The 26,968-nt window shown below is 36.4% G+C and overlaps 3 protein-coding genes and 1 long non-coding RNA gene across 21 annotated transcripts in view; 2 read left to right on the top strand and 2 right to left on the bottom strand.

Annotated features, from left to right (window-relative positions):
- The window catches only part of LOC122626902 (peripheral plasma membrane protein CASK), a 119,294-nt gene extending 114,347 nt beyond the window's left edge, over positions 1 to 4,947 (bottom strand). For 4 of the 13 annotated variants that reach the window (XM_043807464.1, XM_043807460.1, XM_043807461.1 and 1 more), the window contains exon 1: positions 3,220 to 4,946. In XM_043807464.1, the coding sequence (XP_043663399.1) occupies positions 3,220 to 3,278 (59 nt within the window). In that variant the 5' untranslated portion in view covers positions 3,279 to 4,946. Of the gene's footprint in view, positions 1 to 3,219 lie in introns of all 13 variants that reach the window. The other 9 variants (XM_043807462.1, XM_043807466.1, XM_043807463.1 and 6 more) reach the window with 4 other exon arrangements.
- A 442-nt stretch (positions 4,948 to 5,389) lies between these two features.
- LOC122626910 lies at positions 5,390 to 7,907 on the bottom strand. 6 transcript variants are annotated; one of them, XM_043807484.1, is made up of 6 exons: positions 7,767 to 7,890; positions 7,352 to 7,459; positions 6,446 to 6,592; positions 6,111 to 6,276; positions 5,907 to 5,992; positions 5,390 to 5,819 (listed from the first exon to the last, which is right to left on the bottom strand). In XM_043807484.1, exons 3-6 carry the CDS (start codon positions 6,568 to 6,570, stop codon positions 5,624 to 5,626), a joined length of 573 nt encoding a protein of 190 aa, XP_043663419.1. In that variant the 5' UTR covers positions 6,571 to 6,592; positions 7,352 to 7,459; positions 7,767 to 7,890; the 3' UTR covers positions 5,390 to 5,623. The 6 variants fall into 6 exon arrangements, 4 of the variants coding, with proteins under 4 accessions (XP_043663419.1, XP_043663420.1, XP_043663421.1 ...); XM_043807485.1 differs by lacking the exons at positions 7,352 to 7,459; positions 7,767 to 7,890 and adding an exon at positions 6,959 to 7,109; XM_043807486.1 differs by lacking the exons at positions 7,352 to 7,459; positions 7,767 to 7,890 and adding an exon at positions 6,785 to 6,925.
- An 81-nt stretch (positions 7,908 to 7,988) lies between these two features.
- LOC122626904 (autophagy-related protein 16) overlaps positions 7,989 to 26,968 on the top strand; it is a 336,905-nt gene continuing 317,925 nt past the window's right edge. The window contains exons 1-8 of the mRNA XM_043807478.1: positions 7,989 to 8,418; positions 8,701 to 8,965; positions 9,078 to 9,240; positions 9,318 to 9,406; positions 10,276 to 10,329; positions 11,117 to 11,255; positions 13,265 to 13,370; positions 14,964 to 15,106. Of these exons, the coding sequence (XP_043663413.1) occupies positions 8,289 to 8,418; positions 8,701 to 8,965; positions 9,078 to 9,240; positions 9,318 to 9,406; positions 10,276 to 10,329; positions 11,117 to 11,255; positions 13,265 to 13,370; positions 14,964 to 15,106 (1,089 nt within the window). The 5' untranslated portion in view covers positions 7,989 to 8,288. The remainder of the gene's footprint in view (positions 8,419 to 8,700; positions 8,966 to 9,077; positions 9,241 to 9,317; positions 9,407 to 10,275; positions 10,330 to 11,116; positions 11,256 to 13,264; positions 13,371 to 14,963; positions 15,107 to 26,968) is intronic.
- Positions 13,735 to 14,642, top strand: LOC122626913. The gene is made up of 2 exons (XR_006326757.1): positions 13,735 to 13,861; positions 14,079 to 14,642. It is a non-coding gene; the product is annotated as an uncharacterized LOC122626913 (long non-coding RNA).

Genomic DNA, 26,968 nt, shown 5'->3' on the forward strand with positions numbered 1-26,968 from the left:
CTCTCTCTCTCTCTTTCTCTTTCGATTTGGAGTTTATCACGGAGAAGCGTGAGGAAATTTCATTTCGATAATTTCGTTACCGATTACCTTTCCACCATCGACCTATCTTCCCGCCTTCTTCCTATATTATCTATATATGTACTTATATACATGCATATATCTATCTATCTATCTATCTATCTATCTATCTATCTATCTATCTATCTATCTATCTATCTATCTATCTATCTATCTGTCTGTCTGTCTGTCTGTCTGTCTATCTATCTATCCACCTATCTACATATATGTATGTATGTATGTATATGTATGTATGTATGTATATGTATGTATGTATGTATTTCAGTACCAAGTTTCAATTTCATTTTCTCACGCTCAGATTGTTAACTTTGACGAAACGACAAAATGTAAACATCCCACTCGAATAAACGTTTGAAAAATTGCTATTTGCTCGGCCCATTTACGGAATACGCGAAAACGTGAAAAGTAAAGGGCACTCGTTAATGACGTTCGATGAAACGTAAACGAAAAATTGCTCACATTCTAGAGTACTCCAGATATATTCGTATAAGAAAATTAGTATTTATGATAAATGAAAAATATCGAGAATATAAAACGAAAATATCGACGACGACGTGAGAAATATCGATGCATGAGAAAGATCAAAGGGAAGATTTTTTTTCTTGACGAACGATCGATCGTAATAGTAAGGTCGTACATAAGTCCTACCTAATTCTAATTTCTAATTTGGAGAAAAAAAAGAGAGAGAGAGAGAGAGAGAGAGAGAGAGAGAGAGGGAAAGAAAGAGACAGAAAGAAAATGAAAGAAAGTGCTTGAACGAGAGGAAAGCTCGATCGCTTTATTGTAATACAAATATAAAAAGAGTCTAAGAGGAACACGATTCACTGGACCGAGCTTTTATTCATTCATAAAGGAATGCAGTGCATTCAACCTCTATTGACCGCGTCTGACAAAGAATACTTCGTACATTGTTCAATTGATGGGTTCAAAGGCGATACTCGGATGAAGATCTACGAGCCAGGGTGCGAAGGTTTCGTCGGCAGTCACCTCGAGAGAGAGTTAATGTACACTATACATCTAGATATAAAATTTTAGATAAGTGAACGGCAAAGTGTCTCTTGAGTCCCAACGTTCTTAACACGACTATTTTTTCTTGTACTTTTTTATCCTTGTAATTTGTAACTATAACTTTCAGAGAATCGATTTAATGGAATGCAAAGACCGAGGTCAATGATCTTTAAAGAGAAACCATGTAGAATATTAAACGATCATGTCGTTATGATATCATAAATCAAGAAATGCCGATGGTATTTATCTTTCCCCGATTAACAATCTACCACTGTGCAACATGATACGAAACGCGAATACGGCTAGTATGTCACATATTATACTAACTAATTATTTATTGCCATATCGAGTGTTTCATTTCCAAATTGTATATATAATTGCATCGTTAACGATTCGTAAACAATATGTTATCAACATATGGTCTTTGATAATTAAATTTCAGCATTTTTGGATGTACGATTTAATTAAGAATATATGTATAAACTTGATATACTTGTATGTATATCGGTCGTATATTATCTCCATCGACATTTGCTATAATATTCTGATTTTTCTATTATAATATGCCATTGCAAATAATAAAAAGACATATTAAATCATCTTTTATTCGAAAGCGTAGAAGCGTATTAAACTATTGCAAACGATGTCTGCATTTTATTCGAATATTTCTTTGTTGTCTGTAAAATCGATGGAAATATTGAATCGTACAAGTTCGTCGAGCCTTTGATTACTCATCCATGCACGAGCAGTCGAATCTATTCGGTTAAATGAACGAATTTACCCTTGAATAACGTCTCTCTCTCTCTCTCTCTCTCTCTCTCTCTGTCCCTCTTTCTCTCTCACTTTCTATCTCGGTGCTGGTTAATCAACGAATTTATGTGATAAAAGTATTCCGGATATTTCTAAAGTTTCGTACATAATCGAACGAACTTGATATAAATACAAGATATATATATATATATATATATATATATATATATATATGTATCTAACGAACGGATTTAATTAGTTCATTATAAATTCTAGTGAACGAATCATCCTGAGCTAAACTACGTACGATAGACGATATAAAAATAAACTTAGTTAGCGCAGAACTATGACGCGTTGGTCTATTCTAATAACGCGTCGGGACGTAATGAAAAATAAAAGACATCGTATTCACTATTTAAAAATAAGACATCTCCAATAACGATGACAAATCTACTATCGACATTCGATATAAACGCTAAAATACTTTGAAAGATATCCAATGTCAAATATCTCAGCTTTAAAGCGAACAAATTGAGTTAATCGTTTGATCTTTATATTTTCTGACACCAACGACATAACAGGGGCCAATACTTTTCGCAACGTGAAAGTCCTACAAGTTTCTTTTTTTCTTTCTATCACTTAAACGACGTAACCAAATGAAGAAAGAAATCGATTCGATTGACGTTTCAATATCCTCAAAGATTCAAGATCATCTCCTATCGTATCATATCATCATATCATATTATTAAAAGAGAAGCTCGTATGAGAATACGTTTAAAAGAAGAGCTCATTAGCTCCGTCCAGTTAGCGACATAAAAAGCAGAAAGTATAAAAAACTATTAAAAAAAGAAATCAACGCGCGTACGGACGGAGATATACGAGAGTTGGTCTCGTTTGTGATCGCGTATGAACGTCTCTGTATATTTATGTACGTATGTATGTATGTATGTATGTATGTATATATACACGTACGTACGTATGTAGGAATCTGGATAGATACGGAAAGTCAGAAAAAGATATAGATATAGAGGAAGAGAGAAAAGAGAGAGGGAGGAAATGAAGGGCGCGCGATAAAACGCGTTGCATGAAGCTGCATGAGAGCATAGAAGGCGAACCTTTCGAACACACCCCCTGCGCCGTTCATTCTCGCGCCTCCGTCTTCCCTCTCTCTCTCACCTATAAGTATATTCATAGGAGTGTGGAGGGCGCGTGCGCGTGCGCGTGCGAGCGAAGCAAGCACGCAAGCAAGCACGCAAGCAAGTAAGCAAGCAAGCAAGCAAGCAAGCAAGCAAGCAAGCTAGAAAGAAAGAAAAAAAGAAAGAAAAGAGGGAAAGAAGGAAGCAAGTAGAGGCACACACGCCCTCGTGCGCTCACGTTACTCACTTGCCGATAATCTCGCAGAGCTCGTAAACTTCGTCGAACAGAACCTCGTCGTCCGCCATAGTGGCGACGAGGAGGTCGAAGGAGTCGACCGGCTTTGAGTATAGCTTTGACGTTCTCTTTAAGGGAAAGCAGTAGAATCAGCTACGATAAGTCGTACGAAAGCTGGATTATTCGTAGAGCGCGCGTATACGCGCCGCTCTTGGCCGACGACGTGGTCGTCGTCGTCGTTGGCGTTGGCGTCGTCGTCGTCGTCGTTGTTATTGTTGTTGTTTATTGTTGTTGTTGTTGTTGTTGTTGTGTCGTCGTCGTTTTCCTCGTTCTTGTATTCGTTATCGTCGTCGATGATGCTGCTGTCTTCTCTTTAACTTTCCTCGATGCTCGCTTCTCTTCTCTTCCCGTGTTGCTTATTTTTTTTTTTTCTTTTTCTTTTCCTTCCTTCCTTTTTTTCTTTCTGTCTTTCTCCTTGTTCCTTTTCCTCTCTTTTTTTTTTTCCTTTCTTTTTTTTTAAACACAAAAAAGAGTAGCTGGACAGAGAGAAAGAGAGAGAGAGAAAACAACACAGAGAGAGGGAGCGAGAAAGAGAGTACGGCGTGAACGCAGTCTCGTATCGCGTCTTCACGTCCGCCTATGGAGACGCCTCTCTCGCTCTATCGCGTATTCCGTGCCGGCAAGCCCGCTCCTTTCTCTTTCTCACTCTCTCTCTCTCTCTCTTTCCTCTTTCTCTTCCTCTTCCTCACGCACACGTCACACGACGCGGACGAGGACGACGCACGTATACGCGGCGGGATTAGATAGTGCGAGGAGGCACAGAGTAGTAGTGGCTATAATGCAGCCGCGTTGACACATCGGGATTCTCGTCGTACGAGCTGGTTCACGGGCTCGTCGCACGAGATCGTTCACGGGCACCTTCGACGCGACTATTAGCCTGCTGTCTCTCCGTCGATAGAGAAGAAGGGAAGAAGAAGAAGATTCGTGTGTCTCTTTTTCCAAATACGTTCGTCTCTTTAGCTCTCCAAATAATATATATCTCTCTCACGAGGAGCTACCGTGGTTTGTTGGAAACACAACACCGACACCGCCTTTCTACGACCTTGCCTTCCTCTAGATCTCGTTGCCTTTAATACTAGCTCGACGATCTGCTCGTTCCTTCTTTCTCGTTCGTACGTTTCGCCTACGTTCCTAGCACACCTTCTTCACTCTCGATATATACGTATCGTATTCGTAACGCGTTTACAACGCGCGGATACCAATAACGCTGTCGCTCTACACGACTGGCACAGCTCACAGAACAAAGTTTCTCGAAATTCGATAAAGATATCTCACGAGAGTTACGTTTCTCTTCCGATTGTTATCACCGGAAGCGCGATTCGTACGTACTCGAATCGGATGGAACGTAGTCAATTCTCCGATCTCGAGATACGGTGTAGGAGTTGCTACGAGAACCGCACGCGCTTCCCCGTCTGTCAAAGGAGACCGGGGTAGTAGATTCGTTCGCTCCGAAGCACGACTGGTTGCATAAAACGCGGCTGGCGGCTGCGCTAAACGACTAACTCCCTCTCTCTCCCCTACCTTCTTCGCCAACCATCGACGAGCCGAGTGGTTTTCGCAGAGCATGGAGGGGCGGGCGTGGCGCCTCTTCGCCTGTGGATAGCCTTTTGCACCTTGCGACGACAGCTCCTTTCTTCTTTGTCTCTTCGTCGACGTCGACGTTGTCGTCGTCGTCGTCGTCGTCTTCTTCTTCTTCTTCTTTTTCTTCTGTTGCTACTGCTACCGTTCGTTCGTTCTATTTGTCTTTTTCTATACCTTCTTTATACCTCGTATTATATATATATATATATATATATATACAATTTAATTCTAATCGACTTTCTTCGATTTCTGCGGTTGTATAGTTCTGCGATGCTCGGATGATAAAGTCTAATATATTTTTCGAAAGGCTTGATACCGGTAGCTTTTTAATAAAATGCCTTTAAGAAATTTCTTTCTTGATTTAGTTGTTATTTTGCTTCGTTAATTTTCTCCGTATGCGACGTTCCAAGAATGCACGTCGCATTTTTCTAATTAATTAGCACACAGGTTGCATAAAGAATGCGACTACCTTCGTACCATCGATACATAGACTCTATGTGGATTAGGATGTAGGATATATCGGCAGTCGGTGCGAGTATCGTTACATTATGAATGTTTACGTGATGTGAATATCAACTCAGATACTTTCAATTCTTGCACTGTTAGTATTTTGTTGTATTAACTCAAAAATTTGGTTTCTGAGTTATTACAATGGGTTTCTAATAAGTGCATCATAAAAAATATAATAACATGTACATTTCATTGTAAAGTACAAATTACAAATATTTGTACAAATGCATACATCCATATGTATTGCTAATCGGTAATTCTTATTCTACCGTAAAGGTAATAATCCTTCAAAAATGTCTTGTAGATATTCTTGTTGCCCAAACACTGTTAAGACTATGATGTCTCTTCCATTTGACCATCGTTGATGCAGAAAGTGCAAGTCAATTGCAGAATATTTAGCTTCGTTGTGAAGATATTTTAAATGTTTACTATCGATGCCTTTTAAAACCATTATGTTCTCTCTGCGAATAGAGGTACAAAAGTTAAGTAAGTAAAGTAAGTATCATTTTTTGTGCACCTTCGTATATTGTTGTACAGAAATTACTAACCCAGATTGCGTCCATTTATTTAAATAATAGCTCGTTATGTTATTGGAATCTAATCTTTTATTCAATGCTATTAAACCACGTGCTATCTACAAATGCAAATATTTGAAATATAAATATATTGTACAAGACCGAAAGATTATAATTATTTATATAAAGAGATCATCGAGTATATCAGAACAAAGAAAACAAATATTCTGTCTCTACCGCAGCTGTGGCAGTTCCTTGATCCATATTATAACTTGTATTCAGGATAGAATAAAAGACATAGTCTAAAGGTCCAATCTTGTTGATACATGATAGTTTTCGAATTTTGCTATGTTTTGATTTAGAAAGAATTTTCTTCCTATTATATACTTCATATATCTTCTTCCTAAAATTGTAGCACGAGTAAATTTCTCCATATATATTTTTTCAACAAGTTTATGGAGAATAATGACAACATATGAAAAGTTTTCATTGTTCTAATATTATCTCGCTTGTTTTTGTAATCCCTTGGACAATTAATAAAAAATAACTTATGCTTTAAAGTAAAATCAAACCTTCGCATAACAATTTTTGAATTGTCATTTCGTATACATTCTCGGTTCGAACGACCTTCGCATTGATGTATCAAAGCCAAAGATTCTTGGCTCGAATATTGTTTTGCGACTATTTTTCTTGGCATCTCGTGATTTTTAATTCTGTTTCTATTTTAAAAAATTATACACATATTATGCCATATAAAATCGTGCTATTTTTCATAGAATTTGATAACAAATGTAAGAGGTTAAGATAGAATGTAAACCTATGTAACACATATCCAAGTCTTATAATCGTTCATGAATACATATTTACTCTATGATAATGAAACGATTCCTAAACAAATACTAGGAATATACCATTGCGTGTAAAAGCCGTGATATAAACTACAATTTATATAATAAAAAATTGCAATAAAAATCTACTAGAAAGAGTATAACCAATTCTGCAAACCGCCTTTTTACAGTCTTAAGTAACAGAGGGCACTAGTTGTATATTCTTATAAGATAACATTTTTAAGCATAACCACTTACCAATTCCGAGTGCTGTATCAAATGATAATACTGATAATTTAATAGAGATATTGATTACGTTGTTAATAATAAAAAGAATTAAAATTCATAGAAACAAATTGATTCGATTTACATATATTTTAAAAATTAAAAGTACCCATGCACAATCTCCGTCTTCTTGGAATTGTTATAAACAATATATTAAGAAAAAAATACAAACACTAGAAATAAAAAATTGACAAGTTATTAAAATCGTGTAGGAATAAAATTCACTTCTTGTAATTCTTAACAATATCTTTATATAAGTATGTAAGAAATAAAGTACTTTTCTTATAATTAAGTAATGGCTGCCTTGATGGCGCGCAAACGAAGAACGTATTACAGAGATCGTGATTTGATTGGTTGCTTACTTACCAACGGTTGTCACGTGATCACGTATATCCGCATATGCTTGTAACATTTATACTTCTTAAATATTTTACGAAATTTCTATGCACACATCCTTTTAATATTTCAACGAAACTGAAAATAAATGAATATACTGAAAATAAATATTCCTTAAATGCTAATATTTCCGTTTGTTTTATGTACAATGTCACTTTCCATTCTTTATCAAAAAATTACTAAGTCATTGATGTTAATACTTAGTAAACAGAAAACAGACTTCTTCATGTACAAATTACTTAAGCGTGAATAATGCCAGAGTTTAAATCGATAAAAAAAATAATTCTTCAAAGTAAATTACGATTATCGACCGAGAAGATTCTAAACATACACTTATATTTATTTTAATTGATATCACGATTTGTTAACTATTATATATACATACATATCGTTTTGACGAGTATTATTTATTAGTTCACGTCTTAAGTAATCGAAATACGCTTCTATGCTGAGTTAACGTTTTACCACACTATCGCAAACTATTTCGAAAGATTTACAGAAGATTTATACTTGCAGGCACGTGCACTTAATAATTCGGTAGATCAACTTCTCGTCGAAGTGCGCTTGCATCGCATCTCTCGATATGCATCAAAGTTCAGAGTAGATGTGTAGTGTTTGGTATCTTAGGTTAGGGTAGTTGTTTTCGTAATTAAAATCTTTTCGCGATATAATTGAAATGTCATAACGTTGTTATGAGTTCTTCAAACGTTTACGGTGTTTGAATATTTACATACAATTTTACAGTGCACGGTTGACATTTTTTTTGTGAAAAAATTACATGCGTTATGGTGTGAGAATTGTCAAAATATTTTCCATACCTTTTTTTTTTTTTTATCAGTTTATCTTTATTGGAGTTTAACAAAACGGAATTGATCAAGATCGAATCAACGAGTATATTCAAAGAAAAATGGCAACTCACGAATTGGAACAGTCGTGTATCTCCAGAAATGATAATAATTGGAGGAAAAACATTATCTCACAGCTTCGCGATAGAAACAGGACTGAAACGTTTTGTTTTTCCGATCTCATCACTTTACGTAAGCTTTATTTTGATCTAATAACAGTGTCAAACTATTGGATATTCTCTTTTTCGCCTCTATTCTATTTTGTAGAAGTTTATATTATTGTATAATGGTTCTCAATATGTTAAATGTTTTCTAGTATTTTTGATTTAAATTTTGCGTATAAGTTTATTTTACGATTTATATTTAATGTATATTTCTTATAAAAATTACCTATTATCTTTATATTTTTTCTTTATATAGAGGTGTAAGTAACAATAAGATGTTTGTACGATTAACGATAATCTTTTTTAACAGATAACAGATTATTCGAAAATGTAAATACATTGCGTGGTCAAAATATGCAGTTAACGATATCAAATGAAAATTTGCGACGTGAATCAGGCAACAGAAGTCCTGGTATAGGCCCAAGTATAAGTTCAGCTCACGAAGCACGCCTTTTAAAACAAACTGAAGAATTAACTGCATTACATAGGAAAAATGGAGAGCATATGCAACAAATTGTAGATCTTAATAAGAAAATGCAAGAAATGATAGAAGAACTACATGCTAAAGATGCAAGGTAAATGTTTAATTTTTTTTTATATATTAATCTTAAAAGTATCTGGTAATAATAAAGAAAATATAATATAATAAGAATGGCCATTATAACAAATAAAAATTCTCTTTTTCAGTCTTGCAGAATCTATGGAGACAAACACTGCTTTACATTTGGAAATAACAAAATATGTAAACAGAGAAAGAGAATATGAAAGTATAAATCAAATGCTTAAAGATGAACATCAAGCTTTGCAACTTGCTTTTGCATCTTTGGAAGATAAACTCAGGAAATCGCAGGTATGTTTTATTGTTTTACAAAATTATATAAATTTTATGAAAATAATGCTCTTTACATTATTTTGAATCTTTTGTAGGAAGAAAATCGTCAATTGGTAGAACGTTTAATTAAATACAAGGCCAGAGATGCAGAGAAAATGAATGAAGAAAATGATAATTTTTTAAAGTAAGTAATTTCATTATTTAATTACTCACATAATATTAATATTTATTTATTAAGATTACACTATCATACTTAAGACATAAACATATATTTTTATGAATATTTTTATAAAATCTAGAAATATATATTTGTAAATATGTTTATATCCATTACTCCCACTTGTATTAATTTATTTTGTTTATATCGTTTTTGATATTGCATAATAAGTGTTAGTCTCTAATGTCTTGTAATTATAGTTGTGATAATATATGTATAAGATTTATATATTTTTGTATATTTAGATCTTTCTGATATTTTTTGTGGTATAATGGGCAAATAATATAATATATAATAATATTTTCTTGTATAGGATATGCATATATACATATATGTATATTTCATAAATTAAATATTTTAAAATATAAAACATTTCCAATTGTAAGCCTTTTCAAGTTTGTTTGCAAAAAATAATTAAATGAAGAGATTTTATAAGATAAGGTATGTACATAAAGCAGATTTATAGTAATGAACAAGTTTTATTTTCTATTTTCCAAATATCAAACACATTATTTGAAATATAAGATAGAGATCAAGTGGAGAGAACTTTAATGTAATACATATTGCTTGTAATATTTGTATTATATATATTTTATTGCACTGACTATCTTGCCTGCACCAAAAATTATTGTTTATTGCTAAACTAACTATTATGCTTTGCTATTTTAGTGTAATGTTCAAAGCATGAAATACCTCTTTAGAAATTCATGTTTCCATCAGTATTAATACAGTGGAAATAATATTCAAAGTAATGGGGTTTTCGCAGAAAAACATCATTTAGTACTTTTAGAGCTTTCTACACTAGCACTTTCCACTGTTTGAAATTTTCGTTTCAGTGAGAGTTTTACCAGTCCGACAGCCTTTTTGATGCATACCATATCAAAGTTTGGGTAAGTTTAATAAACTGAAGTGAAAAATGTTACGCTTTATGCTAAATAGCTTTTGGTCGGTAGCTGAAAAGTATCATGTTATAAAAGTTTATGATTATTATAGTGTATGTATATATTTTGTCTTCATAGATAGATATACTTTGTTTGCAAATAGTTTTTGTTGCCATTCAATTTATTATATTGCAATCTATGTTATATCATTGTATGTATCAATTGTTCTATTTTAAGAAAACTAATTACCTAATAATTCTTATTTTATATATATATATCTTAGGTGATCATAAACAAACTTGAAAAGATATATATTGATATGAAATGTGTTGAAAAGTTATGGAATATTTATCTTTATGGGTAATAATCTAATAAATGTACAGATAAGATAAAAATGTAAATATGTTTTTGCAGTAATACTTTTAAAGCTACTAATTTGGGAAAAGTTACTAAGAAACACAAGAAATAAATATGTTAATTATATGCTTTGCTCAATATACAATTTGCATGAGATGTATGTATACATTCATATGAATATATATATATGTGTGTGTATGTGAGAGAGTATATATATAATGTATATACACACACATACATACATACGTATGTACACACAGCATACACATATATTTATAATAGTTCTTTAAAAATTCAGGTCAAACTATAAGAACAGTGGTGTATGGTAACTACAATATACAGGTGTTTGTAAACTTTGCATTTTTTGTTATTGTTTTTGATGTGTTCAAAGCATTTATCATATTTAAACAAAGTCAAAATTTTATATGTTATTTTATAGAAAACGACAAGCAAAGATGCAAAAGGAGTTAGAGGATGCTGCTCGTGATACACGACCCGTTAGTCCTGATAGATCAAGTTTAAAAGAAGGTGTTGCTGGTCTTCCTACTACAGTACCAACAAAAGTGTCCGTCACATTTGTACGTTGATTTGTACTCAAAATACTAATTATTTATGCATTATTATTATTATTATGAGAATTTTAATTCATATGCCTACTTACTATTGAATTTTATATTGATTTTATTATGAAAAAGTGCATGCCATAAAAGCAAAGTATAATGCAGTTGAAATTACTTGTTCTTAAATCACAAAATTTATGTTAATACATATTAATTTTCTTTATTAATTTCGAATATTTCGTCTTTGTTTGTATCACGTTTTTATTTAAAACTTCCAATATAGTAGGTTATATGTATATTCTGTCCACTGTTTATCAACATATTATTTAGTAAAAACATTCTGTGGAATTCTATGCTCTAGCTACGTTTGTTGTATCATACTTGATGAATGCATGCTTTATATCGCACATTATCTGATACATGCATTTTTCCTTTGAATAAATATTTTCATTGGAAATTTAAGAAATAAGATTTGTAATCCTACTTATTAAGATTTAATCTGCATCAAAGAAAGTAATCAAACAATAATTTGTTCGTTAACAGTATAGTATAACAACTTACTCGACAAACTTAAACTCTGTTTACATATATACGTATATATTGTTAGATGGCACAACATTAATTTTTGAAATTGACATTTAAATGGTATGCATTTTACTTTCGTTATATTTGTATATAAAATATTATACGTTTATATTTCTTATTCACGCATGATACATTCTTGCTATAAGATAAATTTTTCAGATTGCATGTGAAAATACTACCATATTGATGAATTAAATATCTTAAATGTCGAATCAATAATTTTTTTAAATATATATAATATATATATATATATATATAATAAAAAGTTTATTGATAACCGTAAACTTTTCTTATTATGAAATGTTTTATTGGGAATATTTTGTAGAATTTATGACATTTTGTAGTTAATTTATTATAAATATTCCAAAAAACATAATATACTTTTGTATTTAACAGATATTAGTTTCTTAGCTTTATGTTCTGGTTTATTTCTTATAGCATAATATATTAGAGCGACATATACAAGTGTATTGTAGAATTAAGAAGAGTATATTGTAATATGTATTACTAAATATAATGTTACAAATGCTTTTCTGTTTAAATGAAACAGATTTGAAGAAGTATTAAGCTTGAAACATATTGCAGAATAATGTTAGATTTAACTTCAAGATTATTTCCTTTCTTAAGAAAAATAGAATTCTTTCTTAATAGAAAAAGTACTCAGTCCATATATATTTTTAAAATAAGTAATTTTAAATTGCCTCATGCAATATAGGTCTCTTTAGTTTGCAAATTAAATAATTATAATTAGATTTTTCTACACTGTGTTTATTAGTAAATTATCTATAATCTTTTTTTGTTGGAGACTAATACGATATTTGAAATTGTATAGATTTCAATGTAAATAAAGTTTTATGAGAGAATATTATTGAGTCGTTATAGTAAGTGATACATATTGTAGAATTTGACAAAAATACGCTCATTATTTATTTATTTTCAAACATCATATATCAAAAACAAATCGTAATAAAAATTTTTACGTAACGATCATTATATTTTTAGAAGGGTTTACGGTTATAATTTTTTAAAAAATATTAAATGAATAAATTTTATCTCTGCATATTTTGCATATTTCAGTTGGAAAAATTATAAGTAATTATCGATATTTAATAATATGCGAACGTATCGAATTTGAAATCCCGCCATATTTCTTTAATGTATGCGATGTTCGATTGTTTTACTTTTTACGACCGTTAAATCTCAACGGTTCCAACGGACATATCGATTTCAATTGTTACATCAGTTCGCTCGGAATTATCGCGGAATGTAGATCGTAAAACAAAAAGTATAAAAATAATGAATTTTCCACATTTGTTTCGATCGAATAGAAAGAATTTGTTTCGAAAAAAGAATTTTATTTCTCGTTTTCGTTCGTTTAACGTTTATTCGTGCATGTATGAACTTTTTGAAATTTATACGCCAAGTATTTATAACCCTTCCAGAATGCTCACGAGGGAGAAGTATACGCCGTAAAATGGTCTCCAGTCGACAGAATCTTGGCCACCGGTGGAGCGGACAGGAAGGTGAAACTGTGGAGTATAATTAAAGGTAATTGGATAACCTCTACTCTCTGTAAAAGTTTTTACATAAACGTTTAGGCAAGAATATCAATAATACACTTTGCCCTTTGCATACTCATTTACCTCTACATTTTCCGTATACACGTTCCATCATCTTCTGTATCTTTATAAACGTGAAACGTTTAGAGGCACGAACATCGAAACGCTCATTTGATTAATGAAGATGAACGTGTTAGCGAAACGACGAGAACTAAAAGAGGTTAAAACTAATACGTCGACGAGTTCGTAGCTATCCGTCCAACTTTTTTCATACTCTTAATATTCAAAGCTCTTAACAATTTCGAGGTTGCGTTCTTTTAAATGTACAGCGTAATCTAGATTTCAACGAATTCGTAATCAGAGATCGTTCGGGTTCGTTGCGTACGAGCAAATTGGGAGCTTTTTTGCGCTGTTGACGATCGCATTCGTTTCACAGATTCGTTTCATCTTCCAGCTCGACTTCGTTCGAGTCTTTTTATGGTACGTCATTATCGTTTCCTCGATATAAAAAGGTCGGTCCAACGTTGGATTAATTCGAAGTTCGCAGGTGTTCGCGTACCAGTTTCCGTCTCTCCTTTGCTAATTACTCGTAATTAAGCGGAAATTTATCGTCTGCAAAATCTGACGTTGATCGACATTCGAGTCGTTTCTTTTTTCTTTCTTTCTTTCTTTCTTGCTTTTTTTTTTTTTTTTTTAGTTTTTACCAAGGAGTCCAGCCGATCTATCTCTCTTTCGCACAGATTTAACAGATTTTTAAAAGACGATGTTCGATCGAAAGGATATATAGGACGTTTAACCTTGAAACAGCAACAACGTCGGAGAAGTTTCGGAGGGGCGCGATGCATCGTTGAGTTTGCTTCGCGACATTCTTCTGGAGGCTTCTCTATTCCACTTAATGAAGTATGTTAACGAATCAACAGGTTACCTTGTATAGCGTGGCCGTTGTGTATAGCTCGCCTCTCTCTTTCGCCATAGGGATGCCTATTAAAAGCCGTCGGCCTGCCGTTGAAACCGTTTCTTCTCGCACTCCTGCGAAACGCTTTTGCGAAGTGCGACTGGCCTCGGATATAATGCGCACCTCGCGATAATCCCCTCGCCGCGTTGCAGATTGGATGAGAAGCATCTGTAGTTATTGTACAGCTTATACGCGCTTTAGTATTCTGGTATATCTATGTATAAGACCTATTTCCTTTCCTCGTTTCGCGAGAGCAAAATATACGACTTCCTTGGACGTTTGCTTCCACCATCTTTCTTTCCTTCCTTCCTTCCTTCCTTCCTTCCTTCCTTCCTTTTCCCATTTTTTTACCTTCGTTAATTGGCTTTTGTGCACACCCGATTCATTTATCTACCCATCGAGCTGTCCACCTATCCATATATCCGTCTCTTACCTCCCCCTTCTTCTCCCTCTCCTTTCAGTCCATTCCACCCTCTAGCATTCTCTCTATTTTCTCGTGTGGCTTTCTCATCGACCGTAAGCAATTAGGGCGAGTGAGCGTAAATTTAATTAGCCAGGGTAAAGGGACTGTCTGTGCTCGGGAAGGAGAATGAGACGTATGACCTCGATACGAAACTTTTGTTTCAGGCACGTCCGAGAGCAAGGGAGTGCTCGTCGGTAGCAACGCCGGTGTAATGTCGGTTGACTTTGATTCGACGGGTACTCTCATCCTTGGTGCTTCCAACGACTTCGCTAGCAGGGTATGGACCGTTAGCGATCTTCGGGTGAAGGTAAGTGACGTCACACTTCGATACTTGGACTTGTTTCTCGCAAACTTTTATATCTTCTTTGTTTCTTTTTTCTTCACCTGCGGCATGATACGCCGTCGGAAACGTTCTTTGATCGATCTTGTCGGCGTTGAAACTTTACGAAGTACGTATTACGTAGATATATATAGCCGTTTCTTTTACATATTTTACATGTGAGATATTACATGAACGCGCGCGCGTGTGTATGGTTTATGTTTTAAAATACAAAGATCCTTACGATGTAAGATACACGTCGTATAGTTTTTACTACCGAACATTAGATTAGTTTGTTTATTTTTACACGGAGAATATAACACGCTTTCGCACTTAATAGGCACCTTTTTCGTTTGCTCTCCTGCAAATAATCGAAGAGCTCACAGGTGGATGATACGAGTAGCTATCTTATTCGTTCGTAGTTAAAACTGAATCTGCGGGAGCAATCAAGAATGATGATCGATTACGATGGAAATTAAAAGTCTTCCTTTACTCGTGATTGAGGTCTCTCTCTCTCTCTCTCTCTCTCTCTCTCTCTCTCTCTCTTACTCTTTCTTTTTCTTTAGACGTCTCGTTATCCTGACAAGGTCTCTTCAAAGTGCCGAGAGTGTATATAGCATCGTGATAAAGTATCGTTAAGAGCTATCGTCATCGAAACTACAAAGCCTTCGATGATCGAAGAAAGATAAAGATAAAAAGAGAAAGAGAGAGAGAGAGAGCAAATATTTCTTCTCTCGAGTCTCTTTGAACTCGTTACATCTACGTGGGAACCTTTATTAACGTAATGCGTGACCTTATCTTCGTTTTAAAAAAAAAAAAGAAAGAAATAGCGAAGGTATTCGTTAAAGAAACTTCTTCGTAGGAAAAATGAAAGAGCCACCGAGATACGATTTCTCTGGTTCTCATTTACATGCAGCTAATGCGTTCCTTGTGCCGACTCCTCCACGGTTGATACACTTTACGGTCCACGTTGGTGGGGGTAGAAGTTACATTAAAACTTCTAATGAACGTCGTGCGCGTCGACCTCAACGTGGAACTATTCGCGGAGCACTGTAATTCTACTTCGCGCGATACACAAAGCTGTGCTTTGAGCGTTGGATCTAATTTGTCCCCCGGAAGCAGTTACGCAACGTACGTATTCATCGAGTTACATAATAAAGACAGAGAGAGAGAGAGAGAAGGGAGAAGGGATGATGCTACGTTTCTATTTGTACATAGAGTAAAGAAGACGGAATGAAAGTAAAAAAAAAAAAAAAAAGATAGGAAGATAAAGAAAATCGATAAATAGAGTATACAAGAGATCGGTCAATAGTTTTACTCGGAATATCGTGTATTATTTGATACCTTCTGTTCAAAAGCGATATCCTTAAGCTTGCTTCAAGATTCTCTTTGTCTACAAGCATATCCTTTGACCATTGATGTATTTAATATCGTCGTTTATAATCTTGACGTTACTCGAAGAGAACGCATCGTACAATGTCGTCTATTCTTCTCGAGAAACGATATCGATTCGAATAAACCACGTCGTTAACGTTCCTCTCGATCGTATCTAACATGCATTCGTACGATTGACTACTTCTTCTGTTTTTTTTCTCTTCTTCTTCTTCTCTCCTCTATTCATTCTTTCTTTCTTTTTATTTATTTTTTATTCAAGTTCGAATCCGAGTTTTCTCCTCGATTTCCTTTTCCTTTTTCCTTTTCGTCTACTTACCAGCTGTTCTCTCCCACTTTTACTCGTCTCGCTCGCGAAATAGGCCATATCGAGAATCGAGTGAACGACAGTAGTTTCATTTCGAAGATTGGCGTGCAATGGCGTGTAAACTTACCTCGAGAAAACATGCGGAGTGATTGACACGTGAATGATTCGAGGCAAAGTCTATATTATTCGGTAAATTATTTGGATGGAAAGGTGTTAGATAATAAATACATATGTAACTGTACTGGCCATCTTACGTTTATTCTTATAATACTTTCATTCGAGATACTTATCTATATATCTTTTTTTCCTCTCTTTGTCGGAATTGGAAAGATCGATAAATGCGTAGCTATATTCTCAAAGGATAGAACCTTATTCATTAGGTTCATCTTATTTGGTGAGAGATGAAGCTCGTAAGGTTGGGTTCTTTGACTTTGTCTTTCCTACCGATCGTTGAATAACGGTACCCTTCGGGATATTAGACCACACGTAGTGATTATCATGTATATCGGGGAGTATAAGAGAAGGTGAAGAGAAAGAAATAAAGGGAGAGAGAGAGAGAGAGAGAAATACATCGCTACTCGAGTCGAGCAATTAGCCAGTTCGACCGGCGTTGAAACGTTAATTTAGAAAACGCGGAGGCGCTTTCAGGCGTCGTCCAATAGGGTAATTTCAAAGTAACAGAGTACGCAGAGCCAGAGGCACCATGATGCTACTAGCCCCCACCGTTCAAAGGCATTACTTTCGTGCCGACCCCAGTAATTACCATGCGAAATTACCGCATTTTGCATCCTTAATAGGTATAGGTAGATATAGGTAGGAATGTCAGGCATGCCGTAGGAATATCGCGAAAGAAGAAGAAAAATATATGAACGGGGAAGGAAGAAAGGGAAAATCGGAGAATTAACTTTGACTACTGTGCGAGCATTCGTGTCCTTGTACGTACCTACTTATGTTCGCGCTCGAAGCGGATCTTCCTTATGAACGTAGGAACGCGTATTGCGCTCGGCTCGATTGGTCTCGACGTACCTTAATGATACATCGAGAACGATAGTGAGAAAGAGAGAGAGAGAGAGAGAGAGAAACACAAAGATTTTTCATTTACGAACGTAAGAGTTAATCTAACGACTCGAGATCATACATTTGTAGGTAGAAGAGTGAACGAAACGATTCACGTTGCTTATTTCTATTTCTCTTCTCTCTCTTTCTCTCTCTCTCTCTCTCTCTCTGTCTCTTTTTCTCCCTTTACCACTTTTCCCTTTCAACGTAGATTGGAAAGATACGTAGGAGTATCAATTTTGTCAAATTAAGACTCGTGTATGTAACGTACATATGTTATCCTTGCTAGATCGCAAAGTAAGTCATGAAGAGCCGATTCTCTGGCAAATTGCCGCGGTTTTAAGTTCTGGTCTTAGTTTGTTAATTTAACGTTTAAAAATTACAAATCTTTTTCTTTTTCTTTTTTTTTTTTTTTCTCTTTACAAGATATTGTTACGATCTTATTCGCGTCGTTCCTTCGTTTATACGAAGGCTTCGAACGGAAGTTTCACTTTGGTATAATTTTGCGATTATACTTAGAAACGGGAGGTACATATTTCTTTTTCTTAATTCTTTACATTTTATATACACTTTCATCGATAAAAAAGAAAAAAAATCTTCGACTGATAACGTTCTCTCGGTTGGGCTTCGAAGTTCTATAACGTTCGTGTTCCTATGGCGTGTAAACGTTCTGGCCATGGGCCAAGACAACGACTAACGAAATCGGCACGTTTATATCGAACAATGTTCACGAAATAATGAACAACCTGTAGGATATTATACGATGCGTTCTATTACGTTTCTAAGTGTCGGAAGTGAAGATAAAAAGAGATACAAATAAAGAAAGAGAGAAAGAAAGAGGGAGAGAGAGAGAGAGAGAGAGGAAGGAAGAAAGACGGGAACCAACGCTTTTCCTAATAATCAGGTAAATCGTCGAGATATTACGAATCGTGCCAGATAGAAATTTATATTTTCTTGTATCACGGATTTATCGGTGAAGCTTTGTTTCTTATTACGTAATCCTCGCGAATTCGCGCCATAGAAGATTACCCGAGGGTAAGCGTGTACGGTGCCGTTCATTTAACGAAACATATTTCATTCCTATTTTCCGTAGCATTTTAGTGCTTATTTACCTGTCTATTAAAAGGAATTATTACGTTCATAAATCAAAGATCCGTTCGTTAGAATACGTATGGCGTACGTAAAAATACGTAATCCCACAATGTTAACATAATATGTACATAAATGCGTATGTATATATATATATATGTATATATATATATATATATATACATATATATATGTATATGTACATACGAATATTATATGTACATACGAGAATGTACATTACTTTGATAAAAAGGAAGGGAAGCGTATACTTTTACGTTTCTTTTTTTTCTTTTCTCTTTCGTCCGTCGTTCGTCCTCCCCTCTCTTTCTCTCTCTCTCTCTCTCTCTCTCTCTCTCTCTCATCCTCTGCTTATATGTCTTTCTTTCTCTTTCTCTCTCTTCTCGCAAAGCGAAAACGCCTCGCACACTTGCTCGTACAGTCGCAGCGTTACCGTGCCGCGAAAGTAATTAGTATTTACGTCAGTTTCAAAAGCACGTCGGTGCGCCTTTCTTTTATCGCACGAAAGTATGTTTTAACGTGACATAATGCAGAGAGCTACGAACTTTGCAGGAAGTCTCATAAAAGCACCATGATAGCTGGACCTCGTTCCGTGCTATACTCGATGTATATGTATCTAGGTATACGTTCGTATATTCAAGTGTATACGCACTTACGGATGGGGTGGTTTGACGTGGTAGGTAGGTGGGTGGGTGGTTGCGTGTTGGCTTGACTATATACACATTCACGAGAGAACAGATCGTAGGCATGCGCACGAGTGCATTCATGAGGATATCATCGGCTCTGCGAATGGGTGTTGACCGTGTTCTATATCGGTTAGCTACTAAATAGAAATTAATGCTCCGTGCTACACACGTGTCTTGAATGGCGTTAATAGTAAAATGCAGCTGACCGCAATTCTCTCTAGATCGACGGATCGATTCGATCGCCATTGATCGAAGGAGAGAAATCGTCGAGAATTGTGTTCTCTTTAGTAAAGATATCTATATGTATATATGTGTGTATATGTATTATTGTACGAGACACTGACAATGAGAAGTATATAGAATCGTATTTTGAATACATACATAAATTCTGCTCGCGCAATAATACTGTTTACCGTAAAATAGAAGGTCGATGAAATAGAAAGGACATTCCAAGTACACGTTATTATTATTATTGTTTCTTGTTATATCCTACTGGCTTATAGTTCGAAATACAAACGATAAGGCATTTGAAAGTAAAAAATAAACATTGAAAGAACGTTTGTGTTATCGACATTGTAGACAAATAGAGGAAACTTTCTGTGGTACATATACGCTCCAATTACGACGTCCAAAGGGAATCCTGGATACGACACATAGATTCGTTTCTGATCCAAATCGGATCTAGATCCAATTTTAGAATCTATTCCCGAGAGAAAACCGGTGAACGTTTGTACGAGCGTCCGTCTGCCAGTGGTACACGAGAGTTAAGTTAAAACGCCCCGTGACCCGTACACACGTGGGTACTCATAGCAGATAAAAGGGAAAGGGTGAAATCGGTCGTAAAGCGTAAGCTTTTACACTTTTGACTTTAGTCGGTATCTTCCGGCTCTTATACAGCGCCGGCGCGCATCTACGGAATCGCATTCCGCTACATTCAGTATTCACCAAGCTCATGAGCAGCAACGTTATATGACGTAGAGACGCGTGACGTTTTATCGACGCTAAAGGCAGCATCCACTCTCTTCCAACATACGAGATACAAATGGAATTAAAGGGATCTTTGAAGCTTTCTCTTTTTCTTTTTTTTTTATTTTCTCTCTTTTTTCTCTCTCTCTCTTTCTCTCTCTCTCTTTTTTTCAAACTACGACCGCAGGGAATTCCTCCTGTTTTCGATCAAGCGAAAAAAGTAACAAACAATTAGTTCTATACTACGATTCAATTTGATATTCAAAATGATATGAATTAATATTAAAATATGAATAAAATTGTAGAGAGTCGAAATAAATCATCTGTATTTAATTAGGGAATTTATATATATTTTCAAAAAAAAAAAAAAAAAAAAAAAAAGCGAACGAGAGCAAAGAAATTTTGTTGTTGTATATTATCTCTTCAAAAAGAAAAAAAAGAAAAAAAAAATAGAACCTTTTCATCGATATTTTTATACATAAAAAATATATAAAATGGTCGTTATATAAAATATAATATAGTAATAACAAACTTATCTCGTCGTAAGGGAAAAATTATATAGCTTTGCTTTTTAAGAATTTGAAGAATTTTAAGAACTCGATTCGTCAAATCATTTAGCAAATATTTTTCCAATACTACATAAGGGTTATATAAGGGCTATTACAGTCTTAGATAAATTCTTAGAATTTGTCTCATCCTTTTCTCTCTCTCTCTCTCTCTCCATTTTAGCAGCGATCGCTTCGTTCATTATTCGTTCGTACTAGTTAACGTGCCACTAACGTGTAAGCAATAATTTTCCAAAGGCCGAGATTCTATGGTATCTTCGTTAGCGATCAGAAAAATTCTTCGAGAAAGATTCCTGGAAAGATCCCACGTGTGCGTACGAGAAGATGGAAAGCTTCATGCATCTCACGCACACTGTTATCTGATTTATGCTATTCGAATTTATGAGTCAGAACGGTCAATCTGTTCTTCCTTGTCGAATCCTCGTAAGGAATAGATAAATAAATAAACATACGTATGAAGTAGGTCGAACGTTCCTCTTTCTCTCCCTTCCTCTTTCTTTCTCTCTCCCCTCTCTTTTTTTCCTCTTGGAAGAAACACGACATTTTTACATTCCACGATTTTAGTACCGTTTGATCGACGTCGTTGTTAAGGTAACAAAGGTTTAAAGCGTTGTCGTGGTAGCAAAGTGTTTTCACCTCGAAGACCGAGAGAGAGAGAGGGAGAGAGAAAGAGAGAGAGAGAGAGGGAACTAAAAGTCACGAACTTGAAACCACGAAAACAAGGAATGCTGTGTAGTACGTTTACCGCAGAGTCGAGAGTCAATGCGTATAATTTTGAGTCTTGTCCCGTTTCTTCCTTCCTTCTCATCTCTCACACCTTGGTAAGTTATACAAAAATGGCATTCCAAGGAATGTAGGTACGTTTAAAGCGCAAATTGGGCGTTAAACTATTTTCGATTCGGTGTCGTCTCCTTGATTCTAATGAACTCCGACGATTTCGGTCGACGAATACCGATGACTTTACTTTCGCTATTTACCTCCTACTCATCCTTCATTCTCCGGAAGGAGGAGTTACCGTTCGGAAAACTTCCTGAAGAGGAATTTAATTAATGGTGACACGGTTTGTATGATGTTATTCGGAATGGCATCGTCCGTCGTCACGTTGGCCCTTCTGCTCCAGATATGAAACGGATTTAAATGAAAAGTGTCGTGAACTTTTACTACGGAGCAATCCTATTTCCGTAGCTAATTAAATCTAGAGCTCGACTCGAATCTCGAACGTCACATTGCGTATACTCGAAGGTTCGATGTCTCTGATAATTACGAGTATTACGAGTAACGATACGATGATGGTTTTTTCGCGATCATTATTCACGAGTCAACGTTACGTTTCAACGTTACGTAATATCTAATACGAGATACGCTTTCGAGTTTGACTTCGTGTTTTTCCGAATTGTTATGGTAGAAAATTTTTAGAAAGGTTAACGTAGATTTGCGCAGTTATAGATAAAGCTTCTTTCGGAGAGGTTCGTTTATCTTAACGTTTCGTACTTTTAGATCGATAGAATTTTGTTATTGTTGTTACTAGCGACCACGTCGTCGTCATCTTCTTCTAACGTAATCGGTAACAATTATTCGTACGTTGTCTAAGAAAATAAGAATCTTGTAAAATCAAAGAAAAGAAGGATCAACCCGCACAAAGAATTAGTTTTCTTTGGAATATGAGGGTTTACGAATGGACGGATCTCTTTCTTCTCGTCGTTACACGTAACGAAAGGTTAAAAATTAAAATTAAAGGTGAATCTTTATTCGAACGAGATGTTCGGCGAATCTCCTCGCAAACCCTCGTTGCTATAGTTACGATGAAAGCGGACAGGAATATCGACCGAGGAACTGTACCAGACGGACTTCCTCGGCTCGGGTGGCTAAGTTGAAACGAGAAGAATAGTAGAAAGGGAAAGGAAAGGGTAAACTAGGAAGGGAAAGAAGAAAAAGGTAATTAGTTAATTCGCTCAAGTATAATTAAGCGAGGAACCGGCTGGCTGCCACTATTGCCCCTACTTTTTCGTCCTTCGGTCTGCCTTTATTTCTACTCTCTTTCTCTCGAATCTCTTTATTTCTCTCGAATATTGACGTTTCATTTCAAAATGCATCCTGATCTCGTGAAACTCGCGGTTCGAAATTATGAGAGATTTTCTTCTCGGGGTATACTCGAATGCCAGAGAAGTGCAGGTCTATGTAGAGAATAAGTGAAGGAATAAGGAGAGAGGCAGAGAGAGAGAGAGAGAAAGAGAGAGAGAGAGAGAGAGAGAGAGATTCGCTTTCTCGTGGATTCTCCGGAGCAAGATGGCGTCGGTAGGAATGATAAATCGCAAAGCGCAGGAAAGATCTCGAGGACTTCATACATTTTCGCGACGGGGTGCTGCCGTGAACTCGGAGCTTGCGTGATGAACAGCCCGGTCTGTACCATTCCCGTTGAAATCACGTTAACTCGACGATTCTCGCGCGGTGCAATCCGTAAGCCGGCTTTTCAGAGAATTAAGGTCCCACCACAGATATTTCGTCGAAGAGGGTCGGATCGGTAATACGGGAAGGGTCTCAGGACTCGTTCGGCGTACGTCGCAAATCCAAGAGAAATCGTTCTCCGGGGTACTGTGAGGCTAGCTGAAACGGTCGATTATTTTTCGTAACTTCGGAACAAAGTGCAATCAGCGTTCGTCCCTGGGATACGTCGAATGTCGCACCGGGGTAATCGCGTTTGTCGTTTCGCGAAAGGCGCGTCGTTTTTCGACAAAATCAATGGAGAAGCTCGTAATACGTAGCTACATTCATTCGTTCATTCGTTCATTCGTTCATTCGCTCGCTCGGTAGTTCGTTCATTCGTTCGTTCATTCGTTCGTTCGTTCGTTCGTTCGTTCGTTCGTTCGTTCGTTCCTTCCTTCCTTCATCGAGATATTTCGCGATTCGCGGAGCATCGTTCGGGAACGCTGCTCTTCCTCCGTACGCTAAATTGCTTCGCCACTGACAAATTACCATGTGGAACTCGCGTATGCGCGCGTGCTGTCTCTCTATCTCTCGCTTTCTCGCACGTCGTTCCTATGTAACTCCTCGTAACTCGCGAAACGATGCATTCAACGTACGAGAGAGAGAGAGAGAGAGAGCGAGAGAGAGAGAGAAAGAGAGAGAGAGAAAGAGAGAGAGAGAGAGAGAGAGAGAGAGAGAGAGAGACAGTGAGTAAGGAAAAAAAAGTTTACGCGGACGTAACACAAAAATTCGATGCCGCGTGAAATCTTCGTTAAGCTTTCTAATCGATCAATGTCTCAGTGACTCGATATATCCTATAAATTTACGAGACACGATTATCAACGCGCGTTTTGTGAAGTTTAGTAGTTTCGTTTTGTAAGCACCGAGGAGTCCACGAGGATATACATACTATGGTGGAAGCGGGTTGGTTGTGCATGTAAGCGCCGTGACTCCTTCTACCGGCACGTTGAAATAGCTGTTCTCCTTGATGCATGGCTCCCAGATGAAGTGCGTCTTGCGACTAGACTTTCAAGCACGGAAAATGATCCCCCTTCCTCCCTCCACTCCACCTCCCCCCGCAGAAATTCTTTGCCAACACGTTGAAGAAGTTTGTAAGGCAAATATTTTAGCATGGCGAAGTGTATCAAAGTAGGAGAGGCTAACTTGTTAAACTGTTTAAAACGCAAGGATCCATTTCGCTATCCAATATCAAGGGAGCCGTGTTTGAGCGACGAAAAACCACAGTATCGAGCTACTTCCTTTTTCTTCGAGGATCGTAAAGAAAACTATGAACGACGGTGGAGATACCTACGTATAATATCTTTTTTTCAGAAAATTATATCGTGTTAAATTAGTTTTTTAAAAGCACGGATTTATGTCCCTCTTATCGTACGAAGTTATTTCATTAAACTACGTTTAAGCCTGATTAAGAAAAACTCACAAAGAAAAAGAAATAAATCATCATCGAAGAGAAACGATCCTTTTTAGCTATAATATATTACTTATAATACTATTTTCAAAGAAGTCAAGAAAGATAGAAAGATAGAGAGAGAGAGAAAGAGAGAGAGAGAGAGATTTCTCGGAACGCGTATTCTATTAGCCGACAACGCCGTTTTGCCATCCATTAAGAAGAATTTCGAAAGGATCTTTTCAAGTGGTGAGATTGTATTTCGAGCGACGTTTCCTTCTTCTTATCCCTTCTTTCTCGTGCGAGGTCAATGAAGCGCGTCCCCGACGCTATTAACTTTCCAAACCAACTGCAAACTTTGGCATCTCTTAGAGAGGCACCGCTTTAAAGCGGTACCACCACGATATTAACCTTTTGTTTCTTGGCGCGTGTGCATCTTCACAAAGCGCTCGAGTTTCACTCCCCCTCGGAGAATAGAACGAAGTTGCATCCTTGGTGTCAGTTTCGGTGCTATGCTATTCGAGAACTTGGAAAGCGTCCACGCGATACTCCGTGAATAGTTCTTACTTTCTCTCTCTCTCTCTCTCTCTCTCTTTCTCCATCTCTCTATCTCTCCATCTCTCTCTTTCTTCGAATTTCTACGTAATCCTTCCGTAGAGATAATCGTATGAACGTAATTGCGAGCGTACATCCAAACGTACGTAGAGGGATAGAGCATACATGTTAGATAGGTAGGTGGCTAAGTAAGTAGATAGGTAGCTCGTACATACATCAATTATGCATGCATCCATCTAACCAGTTACGTACCGGTGACATCGATGCTAAATGTGTCGGCATATGCGTGTACATATCGCGCGTGTATACTTGTTAAATTGTATGAGTGTGCGTACTGTGTATGTATATATATATATATATCTACGTGCGTGTGCTCGCGAGTGTAAGATGCTGCGGTCAAAGCGTCAGGTTGCTTTCCGAGTAGACATGTCTCTTTGATCACTCCACGTTCTTCAGGTTCACGAGCTAACGTACGGATTCACGGCGTCGTAAACGTGCCTCGGTAATGCCACTGGAATAAAGTCGTCCGTGTTGCCGTCTGACTACTCTTCCTCGTTGCTTGGAAGAAAGAGAGGAAGCATAGCAAGATAGAGGTGTAAGGGAAACGCCTATTACGTTACCTGTATCAAAAGCAAGAAGAGAAGAAAGATCGATCCGTGGCAGTTTACAATGCGAGGCGTTTGAGATTTCCTATCTAGACAGCATACTTGGCTCGAGAGAATCGAAAGGCTGCCGAGAGTGGTGTGAGAAGAATAAAAGAAGAAGCAGACGTCTCGGCGCGTTTGGTTTCCTCCTCCTTCTGTTTATTAACTTCCGTTCGCCGTAGCAAGAGATAAAGAGAGATAAACAGAGAGAGAGGGAGAGAGAGAGAGGAAGAGAGAAAGTGAGAGCCTCCGGAAAAGAATTGTCCGTGTCGGGAATATCCGATGGTGGATTTTTCGAACGACGAGTTATTCCCTTACTGCTAGTATACTTTTTCATACCCTAGGGCAAGATATTCTCTATCTATCGTGGTGTGGTGAAATCGTAATCGGAGTATCGAGAGTTTGTCCAGCACTCTCGGTTGCGTCTATTAATTATCGAGTTTATTTATACGCGCCTGGACGATCGAAGGAAGTACAGGTTCTCGAGTAATCGTGTAAAACTTTTTCGCATTGAATATCGACGAACGCGTACGCGCGGAAGGGGTTTAGAAAGCTATCGGATGTTCAAAGGAGATATAAAAATTCTCCATGTTATTCGATCGAGCATGGTACGTGCTCGCGATTCAGCATCGAATCGTTGGATCGTACGTATGTAAGATGCCTTTTTATTATCTTGTCAATAAGACGCCTTACCATTCTA

The sequence above is a fragment of the Vespula pensylvanica genome, chromosome 2, assembly GCF_014466175.1.
Source record: "Vespula pensylvanica isolate Volc-1 chromosome 2, ASM1446617v1, whole genome shotgun sequence".
Taxonomy (NCBI): Eukaryota; Metazoa; Arthropoda; class Insecta; order Hymenoptera; family Vespidae; genus Vespula; species Vespula pensylvanica.

What these genes read in the sequence shown, in the direction of transcription:
- LOC122626910 (XM_043807484.1), bottom strand. Translation starts at nt 6,570, where the DNA reads ATGCCAAGAAAAATAGTCGCAAAACAATATTCGAGCCAAGAATCTTTG. An exon ending in TCAAAAATTGTTATGCGAAG is followed by an intron (nt 6,277 to 6,445) that starts GTTTGATTTTAC and finishes CTACAATTTTAG; the next exon opens with GAAGAAGATATATGAAGTAT. An exon ending in AATAAATGGACGCAATCTGG is followed by an intron (nt 5,820 to 5,906) that starts GTTAGTAATTTC and finishes CTCTATTCGCAG; the next exon opens with AGAGAACATAATGGTTTTAA.